Source organism: Folsomia candida, unplaced genomic scaffold, assembly GCF_002217175.1.
Source record: "Folsomia candida strain VU population unplaced genomic scaffold, ASM221717v1 Fcan01_Sc001, whole genome shotgun sequence".
NCBI classification, from domain to species: domain Eukaryota; kingdom Metazoa; phylum Arthropoda; class Collembola; order Entomobryomorpha; family Isotomidae; genus Folsomia; species Folsomia candida.
Window position 1 is genome coordinate 27699753 of NW_019091193.1, and position 18196 is coordinate 27717948.

Consider the following 18196-nt stretch of genomic DNA (forward strand, 5'->3'; position numbering starts at 1 on the left):
AGAAAAAGTGCCGATTAAAGAGTCACTTTTTTCCTAAAGATTTGTAAAGTTAACGCAGTTAAACTACTTGCCATGCAATTTTCATGTCTATGCATAATTCGATAACGCATCCTTCTAGACGGAAGATGCACTTGAAATCTGTATGAAAGACCACGAAATAAGCAGGATTCATTTTTTTTGTACACAAATTTAGTAAACATTCGCATAATTTGGTTAGTGCATAACAGCAGCAGCAAGTAAGTAAAAGTGCTCCTGAATTTTTGAATGAATGATTATGTACGAGATTAGTTTAAATGCTCATTTTTATACTCTTCGTAAATAGTATGAAATGCACCACTATTTTTCAACTTCCAATCCCATTAAGACTGAAATGATGCTTAAATCCATCATTTTTTCGTCTGGTCGAGACGCTATAAACGACGCCACAATTTATTGTAAATATGTGACCATACATATCCGTATGGCTGTAAAAATATGAAAAAATTGCCGAAAAAGAGAAGAATGGCGTGCATAAAATCCAATGGAAATCGTCCCCCGCAGATTGAATCATGGGACTGAATGAATTTTCAGAAGTGGAAAAAAGGGCTGAGAAGCAAAAGTGACGCTAAATTTTATTGTGCCATCACCGTGGGCTCTAATTGTTATTGTTATTGGGATGCTGCGCGTGGTTTTGTGGTCGTGGTGTCGGCAAATTAAATTGGATGAAATATTTAACGGCGTCGAGGACACAATAAAAAGTTGGTCTCATTATTCTCCAGTCAGACACACCCTGTGATGCGATATGCGATGCGACATAATATGAGATGAGATCGTGACGGGTCAGGAGAGAAATTATGGCTGGATGGCTTTGTGTCGCTTACATAAGTGAGAGAGAAATATTTGTAAAGACTTGTCCGCTGAAGTGGAGAGAAGTCGTAAATTTTTGGAAAAATGACAAAAATTCAGTCACGGAAATTACTTGGTTCATTGCAATTCAAGTCAGTCAATCAGTCACGGATAAATAAGCGGAAATATACCAGAAGTGTTGCATGGATGGATGGATGGATGGATTAAAAAAGGGGGATTAACGGATTATCGTGATGGAAGAACAAAATGACATGACTTGAGTGAAAGCCAAATTGCTGTGGACTTATTTCCGATAAATTCTCGTCCAAAATAAATACAGGGTTCGAATTTATTCGTATTTTTCTAATATTTTGTGTGGAACTTTATAAAATTGACAAGTGTCAGTTTTGGCAGGAAATACCGTAACTTAGTTGTTTCGTAATCTCCATTAAATGCCAGAGTTGTAATTGAGTTGTTTACGTGGAAATATAGAAATATAAAGTCAAAATTTTATAAGGCATGGACAGGATGAAATTTTTTTTGATTGATTGATTGAAGCTTTATTCGAGTGTCTAACAAGTTCACCGTTACAAACAATGCTCTTCCACAAGTGACACATACAATAAACAATTTATAACACATTACAAAATAAAAACTCTGTTTACACAAAATCATGATTTTCCACAAATGACACGTATATCATAGATCAGCTATAGAGTAACCATCTCATAACACCAACAGTTAATATCTATTATATTCCAAATCAAAACCGATAAAACGAGTCAATTAATAAATTACAAATTATCCAATACCGAAGTTATCAAAAAGTTTGTTAAATGAAACTTGAATTTCCATAAGAAAGGTGGTAATATCCAGCTTAAAGGTATCTTGATAACATAAGTGGTTCAATATTCTCACTAATTTCAATAATAGCTTGTCATAATTTATAGTTACCACATCAACTTTTCGCTTAATTACAAATGAAGGCACACATCTCGGACAAGTCCAATTTTTAGAAAGTAAAATATTGAGATATGATTGATTGGAAATGGAAATGTTACACTTATTTTTGTGGTAAAAATTTAAACAATGTACGCATTGAAGGGCACATTTATTCGTGTCATCCAAGTTAAAATGGTCCTTGAGGAAAATAGAGTAAGTTGTTCCTTTATTTATAAGCGAATCCGTGATGTCCTCAATGATTTCTTCGCATAGATAGCAGACTGGACCGAGTGATTCATCGTCATCCCAATTTATGTAATCTAACTTGAAATAGACCGTACGGTATTTTTGTTGATCTAATTTCCCGTCCAGAATTATTACATTTGTCTCGGGCTCGGCTTGAAGAATGAAATCCTCGACTGACATGGGTGGGGCCGTCATTTCCATTAGAAGATGAATTCTTGATATTCAAATGTGTTTCATATTGCATGGTTCCAGGTCGACATGTTACATACAGAGGAAAAGTTACACGAGATTAACCAGAATATTGAAAATAACAACAATATTTATAGGGTCAAAAGTGTAAGGTCGTAAACTTGCCGCGTTCGGCACTTTATAGTGCAAAAGAGAGGAGTACCCTCAGAGCGCGTCTTAAAGGGTCCAACTCCCCCCAGACGAAAAGTTAGAGAGGGAGAGATCCTGGCAGGAAGCGGATATTTAGATCCGGATCAGTCTATTTCGGCAGGCACAGGGGAGTCCAGTTGTATGAAGAAAAATGACACATCTCCAAACACGGTCACACGGTCGAGTAGAGGTCCTTCATCTACCACTTCCCAAGTGGGAATGATTAGGAGGGGTTGACACAATTTGTGTAGTTGGGGGTGTCAAAAAACTTCCAAAAAATTAAAAACAAGAAATAATCAAGAGAGAGCGAATGAGCACACGTCCAGCTGCTGCTGCAAATTTAATTGCGTTTCAGTTTCAAAATTGTCATGATTAAATGAACACGTAAAAATTTCCACGAATATTTTCTATTTCACATAATACTGACATTTCCAACTCGTATGAACACGCAGTCGATACGGATTACCGACCGATATGCATTATCTTTGTCCGTGCTGTCTAGAAATGTTGGACATATCACTCCACCTTGCACCGAGTGCATTTAATTCGCCCCCTATCAGCGTCACGGTCAATGTCATGTCGTTAAGATTGACTGACATACCATAATTACGGCGTTTTTGGTGAAACCGTACTTTTTCTTTTTATTTACTACCCTCCCCATTTATTCTGGAGGAATCAATACTTATCTTCGAATGTGGACGCATGCACATGTACGCACGTACCTCATATTCTGTTATCATATTTTAATACTCACATGTCACGATCGACCAGGGTCAAGAAGGTGCCACAAAATGTTTCAACTTGTTTCAAACTTAGAACTGAGGTCTCCCAGCGTATACTGTCCGATTTTGGACAAACTAGTGTGAATCGATAACAAATTTAAATAGTATAGAATTTGCAAATGACACGATCTCCCAATGGTCACTTTTGGCAGAGATATTTGCATCCGAAGAGAACAAAACGCGCAGTAAATTTGGAAAGTGTAAAATTTGTCAACTTTTGGGTTAGTTTTCTCCTCTTTGGATGCAAATATCTCTGCCAAATGTGACCAGATCGTGCCTTTTGTAAATGTCATATTAACAAAATTTGCCATCGATTGACACTAATTTCGTCAAAATCGGCGAGTATACGCTTGGAGACCCCCATATTGTTAGTGTAAATATTTGCCATAAAAAAGAGTAATAAAAACTAACATTTTTCATTTCTTTTCTCTCACAGCAACATTACCTCCTCAAGTTTGGCTACCTACCTCAGTCTGGGTTTGAAATTCGGGATCAGATAAGCGAACGAAGAATGGAGGAAGGAATTCGAGAATTGCAAGTAAGTCGGTCGGTATTACGATGCCATGCCACTATTTATTTTTTGCACAACTTTTTTTAAATATGTTTCCGGATCCGGATTCATATTTCTGAACGAAGTAAACTCTGATGTGTCACACACACACAAACTTTCCATTAATTTGCATAATGTAAAAAATAACACGCCTTTCGTACGTATTACCACCGGAACGAAACGAACGATAATTCATGGTTGGTGGTTTCGTTTTCGTGCTCATAGATTGAAAAACGTACGGAAAACAGGCAAATTAGGAGCGTATAGTTTGAACCATAAAATTTGTTGTGCCTTAGAAATTTGGATGGACAAACATCTGGACGAAAGTCATTTTTCATTTTTATTTTCATACTTATTTACAATCTAGAGAATTTACATAGACATAAAAACCGACTTTATTTCCAGACTGGAATTGGAAAGTTGGCATAAAATCTATGGAAAACATTCGGCAACAAGCATTTCAAGCTTTTATTTACAATCGTAGACCACCTTTTCCTTCCGTCCTCATCGTGCAGTAAGAATTTTACGCGAGGGTTAAATAAATTGAATGCATTCTGAAATTTCTTATAGTACCGATGCATGTACGTACTCACGTCAAATCTCACAAATTCAAGTACGAAGAATAGCGTCAAACTCTTTCCAGTGGGATACGATTCTTATTCATAAAATGACAAACATTTCATTTTGATATCTTTTTGTTCTGATGAGAAATAAGCAGGGTTTCGCCGTGGTTTTAACCACTGTCCAAAATAGGTTTTAACAAGTTCTGAATACCGAATTTTATCCAAAATGTCCAAAAGTGGTCAAAATAGAAAATGGACAAAAAGTTCTTCAGTATTGAATTTTTCGATTATCCGTTAACGCATATGTAATCTCCCATTAATTTTGAGCATTTTTCTGTATAATTCGACATGGTTTAGAAAATTTCTTATAAGAAAGCATGTGAGAACAAAAGTTTTTCCCAATTTCGTGATATTACAGACTAATCAAAATGCGCAAAATTAATGGGAGATTACACATCTGCGGATAGGCTTGCAAAGAAGGCGAACTTGTCGAAAAAGAAGTCAAACTAAAGAACTTGTACCGCTTTGTCACATTTTCCAATGTTTGACGCTTTAGGACATTTTGTACAGTTTTGAACGCTTTTAGACGGTAAAACGATCTCGTTTGTGTGACTAAACAAAATCCGCAATGTGTCCATTTTTCTCATGAATTTAGAAATCTGTGATATCATCGCAGCTTAATTTTTAGCCATGTATTTACAAGTAAAGATTTGGGAACAGGGTAGTTATTTCGATTTACTTTTTGTACAGGAATCTGAATCATGTCGAAATTTTGCTACTCAACCGAGTTGCATTTCTTTAAATTTTATAATTACTAAACTTTTTTAAATTCTACAAGTATACGAAAACGAAATAAAAGGTAGCTTGCCCTCGGAAATGAGACTGTCAACGTGAGCACGCCCATTATCTTCATTCATTCTCCTCTCTCCTCACAAAATTGCCACGTTATTACATATTTAATGTTGCAACACTTTCCGAGAATAGCGAGTGGGGGGATTGAAATGAGACAAAAAACGAGAATAACAGAACAGATGACGGAAAACAGATGAAATGTCGGAGCCTTCAGCAGTCACTACAAATACGGCACTGTGTATTTCTCCTCCAAAATTTCGCAACTATTTTTGAACCTAATCATAAATTTTGAAAGGTCGTCTCACTCTCCTCGTCAACTTGAGAAATGGTCCCGGCTGCCAAAAATGTACCCTATTTTCACCCCCATCCATTCAACAATCAATTATCCTTTTAAACCCGCACAAAATAACTTTTCACTCCAAATTCCCAACTAAATTTCTTGTTTACAGGCTTTTGCCAACTTGATAGTGACCGGAGTGATTGATGAAGCGACTCGGCGTCTCATTCAGCGACCGAGGTGCGGCGTGCCTGACATTCTGAGCGGCCAATTCATGTCGGAAAGTCAGGAGGAGCAATTTGGCCGTCGTCCTGATGGAAGGAGGAGGCAGAAGAGATTTATCATCCAGGGCCAGAAGTGGCCAACGACGAGTCTCACTTGGAGGTAAGAGGAAGGACATTGTCAAATTTATTCAAAAACAGAAACAATGGACTTTTCCGACGTGACACGACCCAATTCTGACCCGACTGAGATTGACGAGGCGACGACGAATGTACAACTTTCACTGGGGAAAAGTGTCATGAAATTTGCATAAATGAGAAGTGAGACAAGTTTCACAACTTGTGTGGGGCGTAGTAAGAGAGAGCTACTTGATCATTATTCCGACTGCTTTGAAGCGCTCCATATCGGCAACTCTGGCAACTTTGTGTTTCCAGTTCCAGCGGTGGAGCGATGCTGTGTGTCGGCTTTCTGGAAGGGGAAAAAGTTTCTTCTCAACTTTTCTCCTCAATTTTATGTACGAGATCAAGTCGATAATTTCAACTTTTTAGAAATTCTCTGCAACAAAGTTAGTTAATCAATTCTGCCATATGATTAAACCTTTTGATTTGATTTGACTTGATTTGGGTGGCCGTGCCGTGTTATTTTGTATATTAAGATGGTTACTTTTTGGTCCAAATTTAGCCACATTTTGGCATCTGTGTATCTAAATTTTGGGGGCAGGAAGTTTGCAAATTTCCTCCTCCATCCATCCGGAAGTTGGGTGTATTTTTGTGTGTCTACTTTTGCTCTGATGTGTGCACACTTTCACTTTCATCCAGCAGCAAACCAGACCACCAACCAATCAGCAGTAATGAACTTGTATAAAGAAAGAAAGGAGGCGAGGGGGATAAAAGGAAGAAAAAGACCTTGTCGTCGTCGCTTCTACCACTTTTACTTGTTAGTTACTTACTTACTTTTGTGCTGGTGTGCCACTTACTTTTTCTTTTTCTTCACTTCTTCTTCCGTATTGCACTTTAGTAAGTGGCGTCGGCCGCTTATTGCGATCGTTTTGTCCGTCCATCCCGAACTTCTCAAGATACTCAAACGCTGCTTTCGCCATTGTAGTTCTAATTTTTAGTACTTGGTCGATTTCGATAATGGGGTCAATCGGACCACCTCGCACAGCGCGAGGGGGTGTGGTCTAACATTAAATTTGACCTCAATTTTCATATAGGGTGTCATTTTAAGGAAATTTCACCACGAAATCAATGTTGTTGACCTCATAACCAACCTCATGACCGTGAGGACGAGGTCAAAGGTCATGAATAACATAAGTTTCATGTGGTATCATTTTACATTTTACTGTATGACATGACGCCACTTTTTTGTATTCGTTTGAGACGGCTATATGTGCTACAACTTTCTTTCTCCAGTAGTCAATCAGCCAGTCATTCAATTCCTTGGTCACAAAATAATATGAAAATTGAATCAAAGTGACGATTTCCTAAGTCTCGAGATTCCTGTGAAAGGAATTGGATTGGAAATTGTTTTTGGGGAGGGGACCACATCAGCCGAACCATTTTTCTCTCTTTTTTCCTTCTCTACACTTTTCATTCGTTGGATTGACGATTTACTTTTTTTAATGGAAAGAATCCCACCGAAATATGATTCCTGATTTCATTTTCTTGATCAGAATAGGTTTTTTTAATAGTGGGACGAACCCGTAATGATGCAAAACATAATGACGGTAGAAACTTTGATGGACAAGAAATCACACAAATCGTAATCTTGTTGAGAGAGAAAAAACGCAAATTTCTCCCAATCTCTTTTGTGTAATTTGTTATAATGATTTCTCATTTTCCAGAGAAAGAGAGACATACTTAATGAAAAAGTATAATTTAACGTCATAATAAAAGAGTTAGTAAGCCGGTTATATTGGTAATTGAGAAATTACATATACAAGTCGTATCATTTTTTTGGCCTCAATTTTGCCTACACAAACTTTGATACATATTTAATTAACTTGAGTTGAATAATATCTGTTATTTGAGCGATAAGTTTCCTGAACGAACAAAAATCATACCTTTTTTTGGCCTGACTTTTATCGCAAACTTTGTTGTTCATAAAAAAGGAGTTTATCTTTCTCCACTCTTTTAAAGAATGTACGTATAAATTGTGTACGACGTTGTTGGTGGTGGTGGTGGTTCTGACATGATTTTCCGTAGGTCGACCCCTTCCTCCTCCTCCCATCCATCCATCTCTCCATCCTTTCTTCACCACATTGTTTGCCCTTTCCTTTTGCGGATTGTAAGTAATTTATTTCTTCGTCTCCATTATTATATATCCGCTCCACTGGCGGAATGAATGGCAGGTTTTGTACTCCTCGCCTCATCATTCACCACGACCAAATGTTATCGTCGTCTTGGAAGATGGAGGAGGAGGAAATCATCCCACTTCACAATTCAATACGAACCCGGCCATGAAACCAATCTGCCTAGAGAAACGTATACATGCAAAGATATAGAGACCCTTGAAAATAGCAGGCATTCATACTCCAACCAAGCTACAAAATGAGACACATAATGAGTAAGCCAATTCATGAAATGAAGTCGATACATATACTTTTCATGGTAATAATATTCATGAAACGGCACGTTATTATTGTATACTTAAGAATCTGCATCTGTATGTAGCAGGATGTCGTCAAGTGTCAAAAAACCAAGAAAATAAGCATTCCGTCCGGGAACATATCACATCCTGTAAACATACCCAAGTTTTAATCTGGCCAGTTCAGCCAGACTATGGTGTCACAAATATTATTGACCATTTTATCCTATCACTGCTGCTCCTTTTCCATCCGACGACGCCATTATGGAGAACTATTCTCTTTCTGTGTTGTCATCCAAACCACAATTTGATCCACATATTTCTCGGGAATGGAAATAAATCTCAAAATCCTTCTCAAAATCTCTTCTTCTTACTTATTGCATACATCCACATGGCAGAAGGAGGAGGAGATAGATTGTAAATATGTAACCGTGTGGATCCAGCACTTGAAACAATTCCATTATTCTTCCCATTAAACAGACCACTGTTTACTCAGTTACTTGCAAATCTTTGAGTAAACATGGAAAATGGAAAGTTGTCATTGCATTGATTCCATTTTTAAACCCATTGTTTTACAAGGACTTGAACCAATCGGATTACTTTTTCTGGAGACGGAGGATCCACTCCTCTTCGTTACCTAACCTACGACCTGCCCACCTACGTGACATTTTCGCAAGTATGTGGGCTCCCAGTATCTCTGCGTCCCTCTGATTATTTTAGTATTTCAAATTCTAAGGCTCTTGTTTGTGTAGGATTTATTTATCGGAGAGAGACCATTTTGCACACCACTTTACTTACTTATTTGAACCCGTCACGAGGACAGACAGACAGCCCCGAGTTTAATGGACATGTTTCGAGTTGACTTTGTTATTTGCATTATGTGCGGAATGGGCAATTTAAATGTGGAGGATGGAGGTTGGTGAAGGAGGATGGAGGATGGATGGATGGAGAGAAGAAGGAGTTGTCTTCTTGTGACATTTCAGATTTGAATGAGCCCATCAGACCGTGTCCTTAATCGATGTGTCTGACATTTACTAAACTGCCCTTAAATCCTCTCGCTCCCCAAAAGAAGACGAACCCAAGCTGGGGATGAGATTGGTGGAGAGAAAGCTGGAGCTGCTGTCTCCCGATTTGTTTCCCAGGCTTATTTTTCATACTACCAACCACATACGGTCGGTAATAATGCAAAAGGGAACATTATGTATGGTTTCCGGGGAACAAGTAAAATTCGCTCGGATTTAGACATGTTCTTCTCACATGGAGAAATGAATATGCAAACAGTATGTGCAATTTTGAGGAACAAAATGGCAATATTTTTCACTTAAAATGATGGAAATTATGTACGTCACCGGGAAAAGTTGGATGGACGTGTGCAGAATTTTGTTGTGGGATTATTTTCTTTTATTTTATGTGAGAATTATTAGATTTGAAATTCGCATGTTTTTCTACATGGGCAAAGTTTCACTGCAAGGTTTGTGCAAAAAGTGAGAAATTTGAGGTTAAACAAGACTAAAATTGTGACACTTTTTGACACCGAATTTCTCATTTTAGTCGATATGCATATGTAAATGGACGCAGTGCAATGAATAGCGGCCGAATTCATGCTTTTCATGAGCCTGGCCTCCTATTTATCATGTATGACATAATTTTGCAACAACGATAACCACTCATCCATCCAAGAGGAGTGACGCTTTCACTAAAATACTTACTGCACACATATGTACATACAGATGTAGGCGGGTATGTATGTTCAGTTCATCCATATAGTCATCAAAGTACGTGCATACATGTGACAATAATTAATTAGCAGTGAAGTAGAGCAAAGAGTAACTAACTAATTAAGAGAGATGATGATGCAGATCGATGCGATGTGTGGACATGCTTGGCGACAAAGTTGCTCCTCTTTCTCTCATGAGTACATACACGATAGACAACAATTTGTGTAGAAAATTCTCCAGGAAAAAAGTCGACCTTTGACATTCTGCCCTTTTCCACGTACGTACGTGTAAAGAGAATATGTAATCTTAAAGATGAGATGGTTCGCTGGCTGGCTGGATGCACATTAAAGGTTGCTGCTGCATATCTTAAGAGCGTGTCTTCTTCATTAGCTGGCTAGTTGGTCATAGCAGTGTCACTTTGATGTGTCGTGGTGATGGTGTTATACGAACGTGGTGGATGAAGTCACTAAATGCTAAATGGTCAACTGCGGACTGTCCTTTTACTCAGATCATAAAATCCAGGAGCAGAAGTAGCAGTTTCGTTGGTTGCTTAAGCTGGCAAAGTATTAAAACTGAAAGCCGTTGAACAAATAAACATCTCTCATCGTCTGGTTTGGTTTCCGTTTGGCCGGGTCCGCTTGGAATGAAATATGTCTTTCGGGCCGACGACTACGTAAACTTTACCTTGTCAAAATTCCCACAAATGCAAAAATGTATGGATGAATGTCCATACTTTATGTATGTAGGACTTGATGACTCATAGCTAAAATGGTCAAAATAAGGCCATTTTAAGTCATTTCTCTGGTCTTGTGGAATTTAATTCAAAATTCTGGACGAAAAATTTGTAGAGCATGTCGGCACCATTAAAAATATACAGATTTTGACAGTTTTTTAAAATTGTAACTCATTGAAACTGGCTTAAAAGCCTCACAGCCATTCTATTAATCAACTTATAGAGTACAAATTAGTCGTCCAGAATTTTAAAATAAATTCCCAGAGGGGAGAAATGATTAAAAATGTGTAGATTTTGACGACTTTGGTGATGAGTCATCCAGTCCTACGTCGAAGTCGAGTCTGGCCCTGACAAAATGAATAAAAGTTCTCTTTTTTTGCAGTAATAAAATTGTAGTGTGAAGAAGAAAGGCGATATAATAAATGGACACCTTTGACAAAAACGTGTAGGCTCAGTCAGCCTTTGATTGCGAGTCATCATCATTTCGCTTCTTCTGCTATGCAGATGTATCAGTACTCACAATGAATGTAAGTCGTGCAGAATGTTGTGATACACAGTTTGCCTTTTTGAGACGGAGAGAGAAAGAGGAAAGTGCTGTTGCGAAGGAGGAAGAAGGGAAAAGTTGAAAGCAAAACTATAATGCATTATAAGCACTCTTTGCATTTCAAATGTCAGCGAGGAGCTGGTGGTGGGTTGATGGGTGAAATTAGGGTTCGAAAACGAGCAGGGTTTCATTAGTAACACTTCAGGATTTTAATTGATAAATTCAGAGACAAGAATTTCGAAAATTGTTGGTTTTTTATTATCAAAAAGCGAAAAATCGAAGTACTTTTTTTTACCTCGGGGGACGGAAGTGTTAACCTTATCGTAGCAGAAGAATTTGCACATATGTCGAGAAACAACATCCGCATGTACATTTTCTATTTCGATTTTGGGAAAAAACATCCCAAAACCTGGATTTATTTAATGGATCAAAAAAACCTAAAGCCCTGCCGGGTTTAAAATACCCTGATTCGTATTTACCTACTTACATAGGTACACACGTACATTAGGCTCTGCTCGCATCGGACTTTGTCGCCCGAAATGAACACTGAGAGCGAGAAGTCGTGTCAAATCACATCGCCGATGGGGGATTTACTACTTAGTTGCTTTATACGTTTAGCCTCGTAAAGAGAATTGCACATACATCACATCAAACAGAGAGAGAGAGACCATGCATTTTAATTCGGACACTTTTTAAGCCACTCCAAGAGTAAACCTTTGAAAGGGATAGAATGTCGTGGTTTTCCGTTTTGGTCGTCGTCGTGGTGGTGCTGTGTCCATCAAAGCCCAGTCGATGGACAGGGCTGACCTTTCCTGTGTATAGCATCGCATCGCTATCTCTTATCAGTGACCGCGGACGGAAGCGTGGGGACAGAGGGACCATGTCCCTACGGTTGTTCGATGTCCCCATCATCTGCCCATGTTATATGAACCCCGCCCTCCCCCATCCTACCATGTTAATGTCCCCACAGCTTCCACGCCCCTTGTCTCTTATATAAATGCATCCCCACCAACCCACCAACCAACCTGGACTTGAATCATACATACTTTTTTTAAAGTAATCAAAGTTCTCCTCTTCTCTAAAGTAATTCGAATCGTGTCCAAGTGAGAGGCACGCAGTTCTGAGATAAGTACTGCACAAGAAGAAGAAGGCGGAGTGGAATTAGCGTGCGTGCTTTCCCCCTCATCTCGAGACTTAATGGTGCGACCATGTTACAAATATTGGAGAGTTGAATACACACACGAAAATCTTACACCATCCGAGATGTCACCTTGACGATATTGTGTTCCCTTTCTCGCAGGGAATTTGGGAAGTAAACTTAAACTTGAGATTGTCACATGCACGCAGAGCCATATCCTCGTTTCCCTGATGATGGCGATGATGATGATTCGGGGAGAAAAGTGGGACAGACTTTCTAATTTCTGAAAGTATTCAAACAAATTTTATGAAAAGAAAGTAAATGAAGGGAAACAAACTGTAGGAGGGAAAAGTTGGAATGACTTTTCGCCCAGAAGAAACTAAACTAAAGTTCAATATCTGGAAGCAATCTCAATCTCGTACGTATGTCGTCCCAGATCTGCAAATCTCTCGTGATGCTGATGCTCTTTCATTTAGCCGGTGGCCTGGCCTGCCAGCAGCTCCGGCTTGTTGTGGATACATATGTGCATACAGAATTGCGGAAAATCCCCTCCCCCCAATAGCCTCCCCCCAATGGCCTCCCAGTAATAACCTCCGACCAATAGCCTCCTGAGGAAATTGGCCTCCCCTACCAATCGCTTCCCACCCAATATCCACCCATGATAAATACACGCATTGTTTTTAATACTTAACTCATCCAAATCTTAATTGTGTCATCATCACTATTTAATCATCAGCGAGAGAGCGTTACTCATCAATATGTAAAAGCACATATTTATTCGTCAATCATTTCGTCATTGCTTAAATTACATATTTGCGGTTACCATCATCCAATATTCATCATTTTACCTTACGCATGCAAACCAGTTTTAAAATCTAAAAAAAATTTAAAAGAAGAGAAAAAAAATTAAAGGAGTAAAAATCGCCAGTTTCTCTTCTTTATTTTGATCACTAATATGTAAAAGCACACGTACATATTTATTTGTATTTACCATCCAACATTCATCATTTTTACTTACACGCATGCAAACGATACTGTACTTTTACTCTCGTTTGAATATAGAGTATCAATATATACTTTTACATATTAGTGATGAGAACAAAGAAACTGGAGATTTTAAAACTCGTTTGCATGCGTAAGATAAAATGATGAATATTGGATGATGGTAACCGCAAATATGTAATTTTTCGCAAATAAAGGACATTTGAGGGGTTGGCTGTTTTAAAGATATCTTTCTCAATGTTAACCGTCTCACGACTAACTTGGAATATCACAGGGAATTTAGTGTTCTTGTACAAGTTTTGTTGATAACCTACACTGGCAGGGCTGCCTGCGTGAAACGATGTGTTTTCTGAAGTCTTTAAATGATCAGGGTCGACGTAGGTCTCGTCATCATTGATCATAATTTTTAATCACATTTGTCGGCACATTTTTTTGCAACTTTTTTACATGCTACTTTTTTGGGGCTAAACATTTTTTGGGAGACTTTATTTAATTTTTTCCATAATGCCCAGTTTACGAACTTCAACAGTGATGATGACACAATTAAGATTTGGATAAGTTAAGTATTAAAAACAATGCGTGTATTTATCATGGGAGGATATTGAGTGGGAGGCGATTGGCCTGGGAGGAGATTGGTTGGGAGGATATTGGTTGGGAGGCCATTGGTAAGGGAGGCCAATTTCCTCAGGAGGCTATTGGTCGGAGGTTATTACTGGGAGGCCATTGGGGGGAGGCCATGATCCGTAAGCCGTGCATACAGGCATTCACGTCGTATAGGTTCACATTTTCGCATCACGCTAATAGAAAATGGGGAAAGGTGTGGTCCTTGTGACTGACTCGCAGGTAAAGTGATGAAGAGGAAAAAAGGTGTGAGGCTGATAATGCATCCTTTCTCCTGACGCTGCTGGGGGCAGTAGAAAGGAAAAGTAAAAGTACAGATGGGACGATGGAGGTCTCCCAGCGTATGCTCGCAGAGTGTGAGCAAACTATTAATAGTGTCAATCAGTCACAAATTTAAGTAATATGAAATTTGCAAAAAGAAACGAGCTCCCAATGGTCACGTTTGGCAGAGATGTTGTGCTTTCTCCTATTCGGATGCAAATATCTCCCCCAAACCTACGCATTGGGAGATCTTTTCTTTTGCAAGTTCCGTATTACTTAAATTTGTGATTGCTTGACACTAGTTTGCTCAAACTCTGAGAGCATACGCTGGGTGACCTCCATTGCGAGAGAAGAAAACCCCACTTTAAGTGTTGTGTATCGAATTTAAGTCTACTTTTTGGTCTTGGTTTTACTCGAGATTTCGTTTTCTCATGCCGTGATTTCAAACGAATTTCTCTCCACGAAATAAAGTGAGAAAGGATAAGAGATCAATCGCATAATCGACAATCTCCTGCCACACACACACATACGAATCTACGCTCTCCTGCTGCCATTAATCATCCCGAGCTAAACTGAACTGGATCTCGAAACTGGACAAGTTTTCCTACTTTTTAGATCTGATCACCAAACTTTGCCTTCCTTCCTTCATTCACGTAACGACCATATCGACGTCCATACATAGAACGCTGCCCATGACCAATTTGCACCACCATTCGTTCGAGATTTACTGGGCAATTTCTCTTTAAAATGATAAAATCTACCAGTCGTATCATCACCACCAGCCCCATTCCTGAGAAGAGTGACTAATTTGATTTTGTTTGTTGGGAGAAAACTACAAATTCGAGCCTCACTCTCGCCACAAATTTATATTGGATTTCATACACCGAGCTCGCTTATCGGGCCTTCTTTATTCTCGGCTATTATTTTAATATCGGGACGATACGATGATGATACTGCATTCCCATTCTGCTGCTCCTAGCTGCCTTTCATGAAGAAATTCTCCATGTTCATAAATGTGAAATACGAGACCGCGGCGAAAATTGGAAACAGGATATTTTTCAGAAATTACAGAGGCGTATTTACACCATGAACATGGATTCGCTTCGCCTCCAATCTGATATGCGAGGCAGGCAGGATGCCAACCAACAACGAACCCACTTTTGTTTCAAACTATAGAGAACAACCAACAAATATCTGTATGTACATGGTCAAATTCATATGGACGTAAATACATATTATTTTGCTACTCGAATTCAGATGACGATGCATATCTGGGCATGTACTGACTGATACGTGAAAAAATGAACAAGTGTCTCGTTACACGTAATCTTTGAAGGTGGTTGCGATGTGATGATGAGATGACTAATACAACAAATTCATATGTATCGATGGATGGAATTGCTTCAGTTTTGATTTTGATCTGCGATACGTATATCTACGTGTTTACAGAGAATTGAAATATTAATACACTTACGGTGCCAGAGACGAGGGATCATTTTACTTGGAACCTCCTCTTCAAATTTCTGTGCACACATACGTGGCGAATATCTATCTAGATTGTTATACCGTGTCGTCGTGGCACCGCGATAAATAATAAGTGTTTCCTTCGTCGAATAATGGTATTGTACTTACAAACACATAATTTTGATCCATCTCTCACTCAAAAGTTCCAGTGAAACGTAATCCATTCGATTCGAGGCGACTTCTTTGGAGAAGAACGGTTGCTTGGTCATTTAGTAAATTGTGTGTGTTTGTGTTTAAATTGATTCTTAGAATTTCTGGTAAATAAGTAAGTTAGTTAGTTAGTGAGTGAGTGAGTGAATATATTGGTATTCAGCCACGGATGGGATGCGTGGATGTATGTATTGTGCTTATATTTATTTATGTAAACCTTTTGAAGTTTAAGATCGAAGGGGAAAATAGGACGAAATTATTATTATTATTATTATTATCATTATAGGAAAGGCCGAGGTTATGTAAATGTTGTTATTCTCGTCACAATTTTGGAGTCTCTCTCTCTCTCATGTGTCTCATTTAATAATAATCCTTCCCTGTCTGCCTCCCTTCCTTCCTTTGAAACACTACATATTTACTAGTTTCGTAGGTAAATTGGTTTTACAAAGGAAACTGAGAGAGAGAGGGAGAAAATTATATAAGCCAGTTTTAACAAATGTGTGTACATGATATGCTTGTGGTACATACCAATACGTGTAAGTTTTAGGCTTTGTAAATGGGATCATAAATGAAATAAAATAAAGTAAAACAATGCGAGATACATAGATGTGTCCTTTTGGAGGACAAGAAATCATTGTTTTTCACAGATATTTCTCGACCCAAAGTGAAACAGTAACGGTCAAAGATTTTAGAGATGAAGTAGCAGAGGTGGTGGTGGTCTGGTCATACGTAAAATAATGGAGTCGATATATTCTGGTCATTCGCATATTTATTTTATTTTATTTCGGACATCGTCGTCCACGTCTCCTCCATTCAAAAACACTTTTGGACATTTTGAGAAGAAGGTCGCGATTGTTTCTACATTTCTGAAGAATCAGATCCATACTTCTCTTATCTCCTTTTTGTGCCTGACTCTGCTCTCTCTCGTCCGTCGGTCGGTCGGTCGTGGTGACGGTGAATTCCTACTTTTCTGGTGGAATTGTTATCTATTTTGCTTCCCGTCTCTCTCTCTAAAAGTAGTCCATACATACAAAGCTGATTCGATGGATAAATGGATGGACAAAGAGAAGGTTTGATGATAAAGCTTTGCCTTATCCGATCCCCTCTCCTCTTCCTCGTGAATAATGGAAACGCCAAAAATCTCGCCAGTCTCTCTCTCTCTCTCTGGTAAGAGCATTAGTCGAAATGAAAAGTTTTTCAAAAGTTCATCCATCCATCCCCCTCGAAAACGTCCGTCTTTCAAGACATGTTTAATTATAAATGGAATACCAATACAATTTCTGCGCGGATTACACAGTGAATAGATTTATTAAATTTCTACTCTTGTGGTTTGGAGAAGAAGAAGAGTCGGATTGAATTTTAGGCTGGAAAGATAATGGTCTCTCGACTCTATTAGATGCACATTACGCTTATACAACTACACACATAGCCAGAGAATGGATAAGATTCTTCTTATACTTTATTTGGGAGGAGGAGGGTGGACTAGGCAAATTCAGGCGTCAATATCCGTCGCATTTCTTGACATGGTGCTGTATAGACTCTTCTCTCTTCTAAGCAAATTATCTCCTCGGACTGCGTGCTAGAGTTCATCCGACTACTAAAAATGTATTTAGTAATCCATCCATCGAGTGGAGTGTATGAGATTTCCAATCATTTTTGGATGGGAGGTTTTCCTAACCAATTCACCAACCACCATTACCAGAGCCCACATATAAAATACCTCGATCTCCCGAGCTGCCTGGGAGACGCGGGCCGGACTGCGACGAGGCAACTACTTTTGCCGTGCTCGCAAGAATACATATTTCCTCCAGCATATAAAACGAGACGAGATTCGTCTCAAGTGTTCAGTCGGAGGTTGGAGGTGGGAGAGAGAGGAGTGACATGTGCGCATCATTTCTGGGAAACATTCGCATTTTGACCCTATTTTTCCTCGGAGGAAATACAGGACGGCTCAATGGAGACTCACTCAACTTGGTGGTGATGGAATTTTTCCGCCTCGTCACAACCTCCTTGAGTGAGTCATTCAAGAGCTTGCGTTTCGTCAAAGTGCCACCCACCCACCCACCGTCGAGAAAAAAGAGTGGTCTTTATTCAACTCGTGGGAGGAGGAGGACGAGAGGACGACAGTTAATCATCTTTTTCGGGGCGCCGCGGAATAAAAGAGTACTTGAGGATTGGTAGGTATGTCGTTTTTTCAAGGGTCACTTGGACAAGAAGTGCTTATTTGGGATTGTTCCGAATTCATTCTCGCACGCCTTCCTCCTCTTCTCGGGCTTTTTCTT

At 39.0% G+C, this 18196-nt stretch overlaps 1 protein-coding gene and 1 long non-coding RNA gene across 5 annotated transcripts in view; one reads left to right on the top strand and one right to left on the bottom strand.

The window, feature by feature from the left end:
- The window catches only part of LOC110853777 (matrix metalloproteinase-2), a 38853-nt gene that overhangs the window by 14553 nt on the left and 6104 nt on the right, over positions 1–18196 (top strand). For 3 of the 4 annotated variants that reach the window (XM_035847059.1, XM_035847058.1, XM_035847060.1), the window contains exons 3-4: positions 3610–3711; positions 5588–5799. In XM_035847059.1, the coding sequence (XP_035702952.1) occupies positions 3610–3711; positions 5588–5799 (314 nt within the window). Of the gene's footprint in view, positions 1–2980; positions 3102–3609; positions 3712–5587; positions 5800–18196 lie in introns of those variants that run through there. The other variant, XM_022102112.2, reaches the window with a different exon arrangement.
- LOC118434187 lies at positions 1360–16586 on the bottom strand. The gene is made up of 2 exons (XR_004833821.1): positions 15715–16586; positions 1360–2659 (listed from the first exon to the last, which is right to left on the bottom strand). It is a non-coding gene; the product is annotated as an uncharacterized LOC118434187 (long non-coding RNA).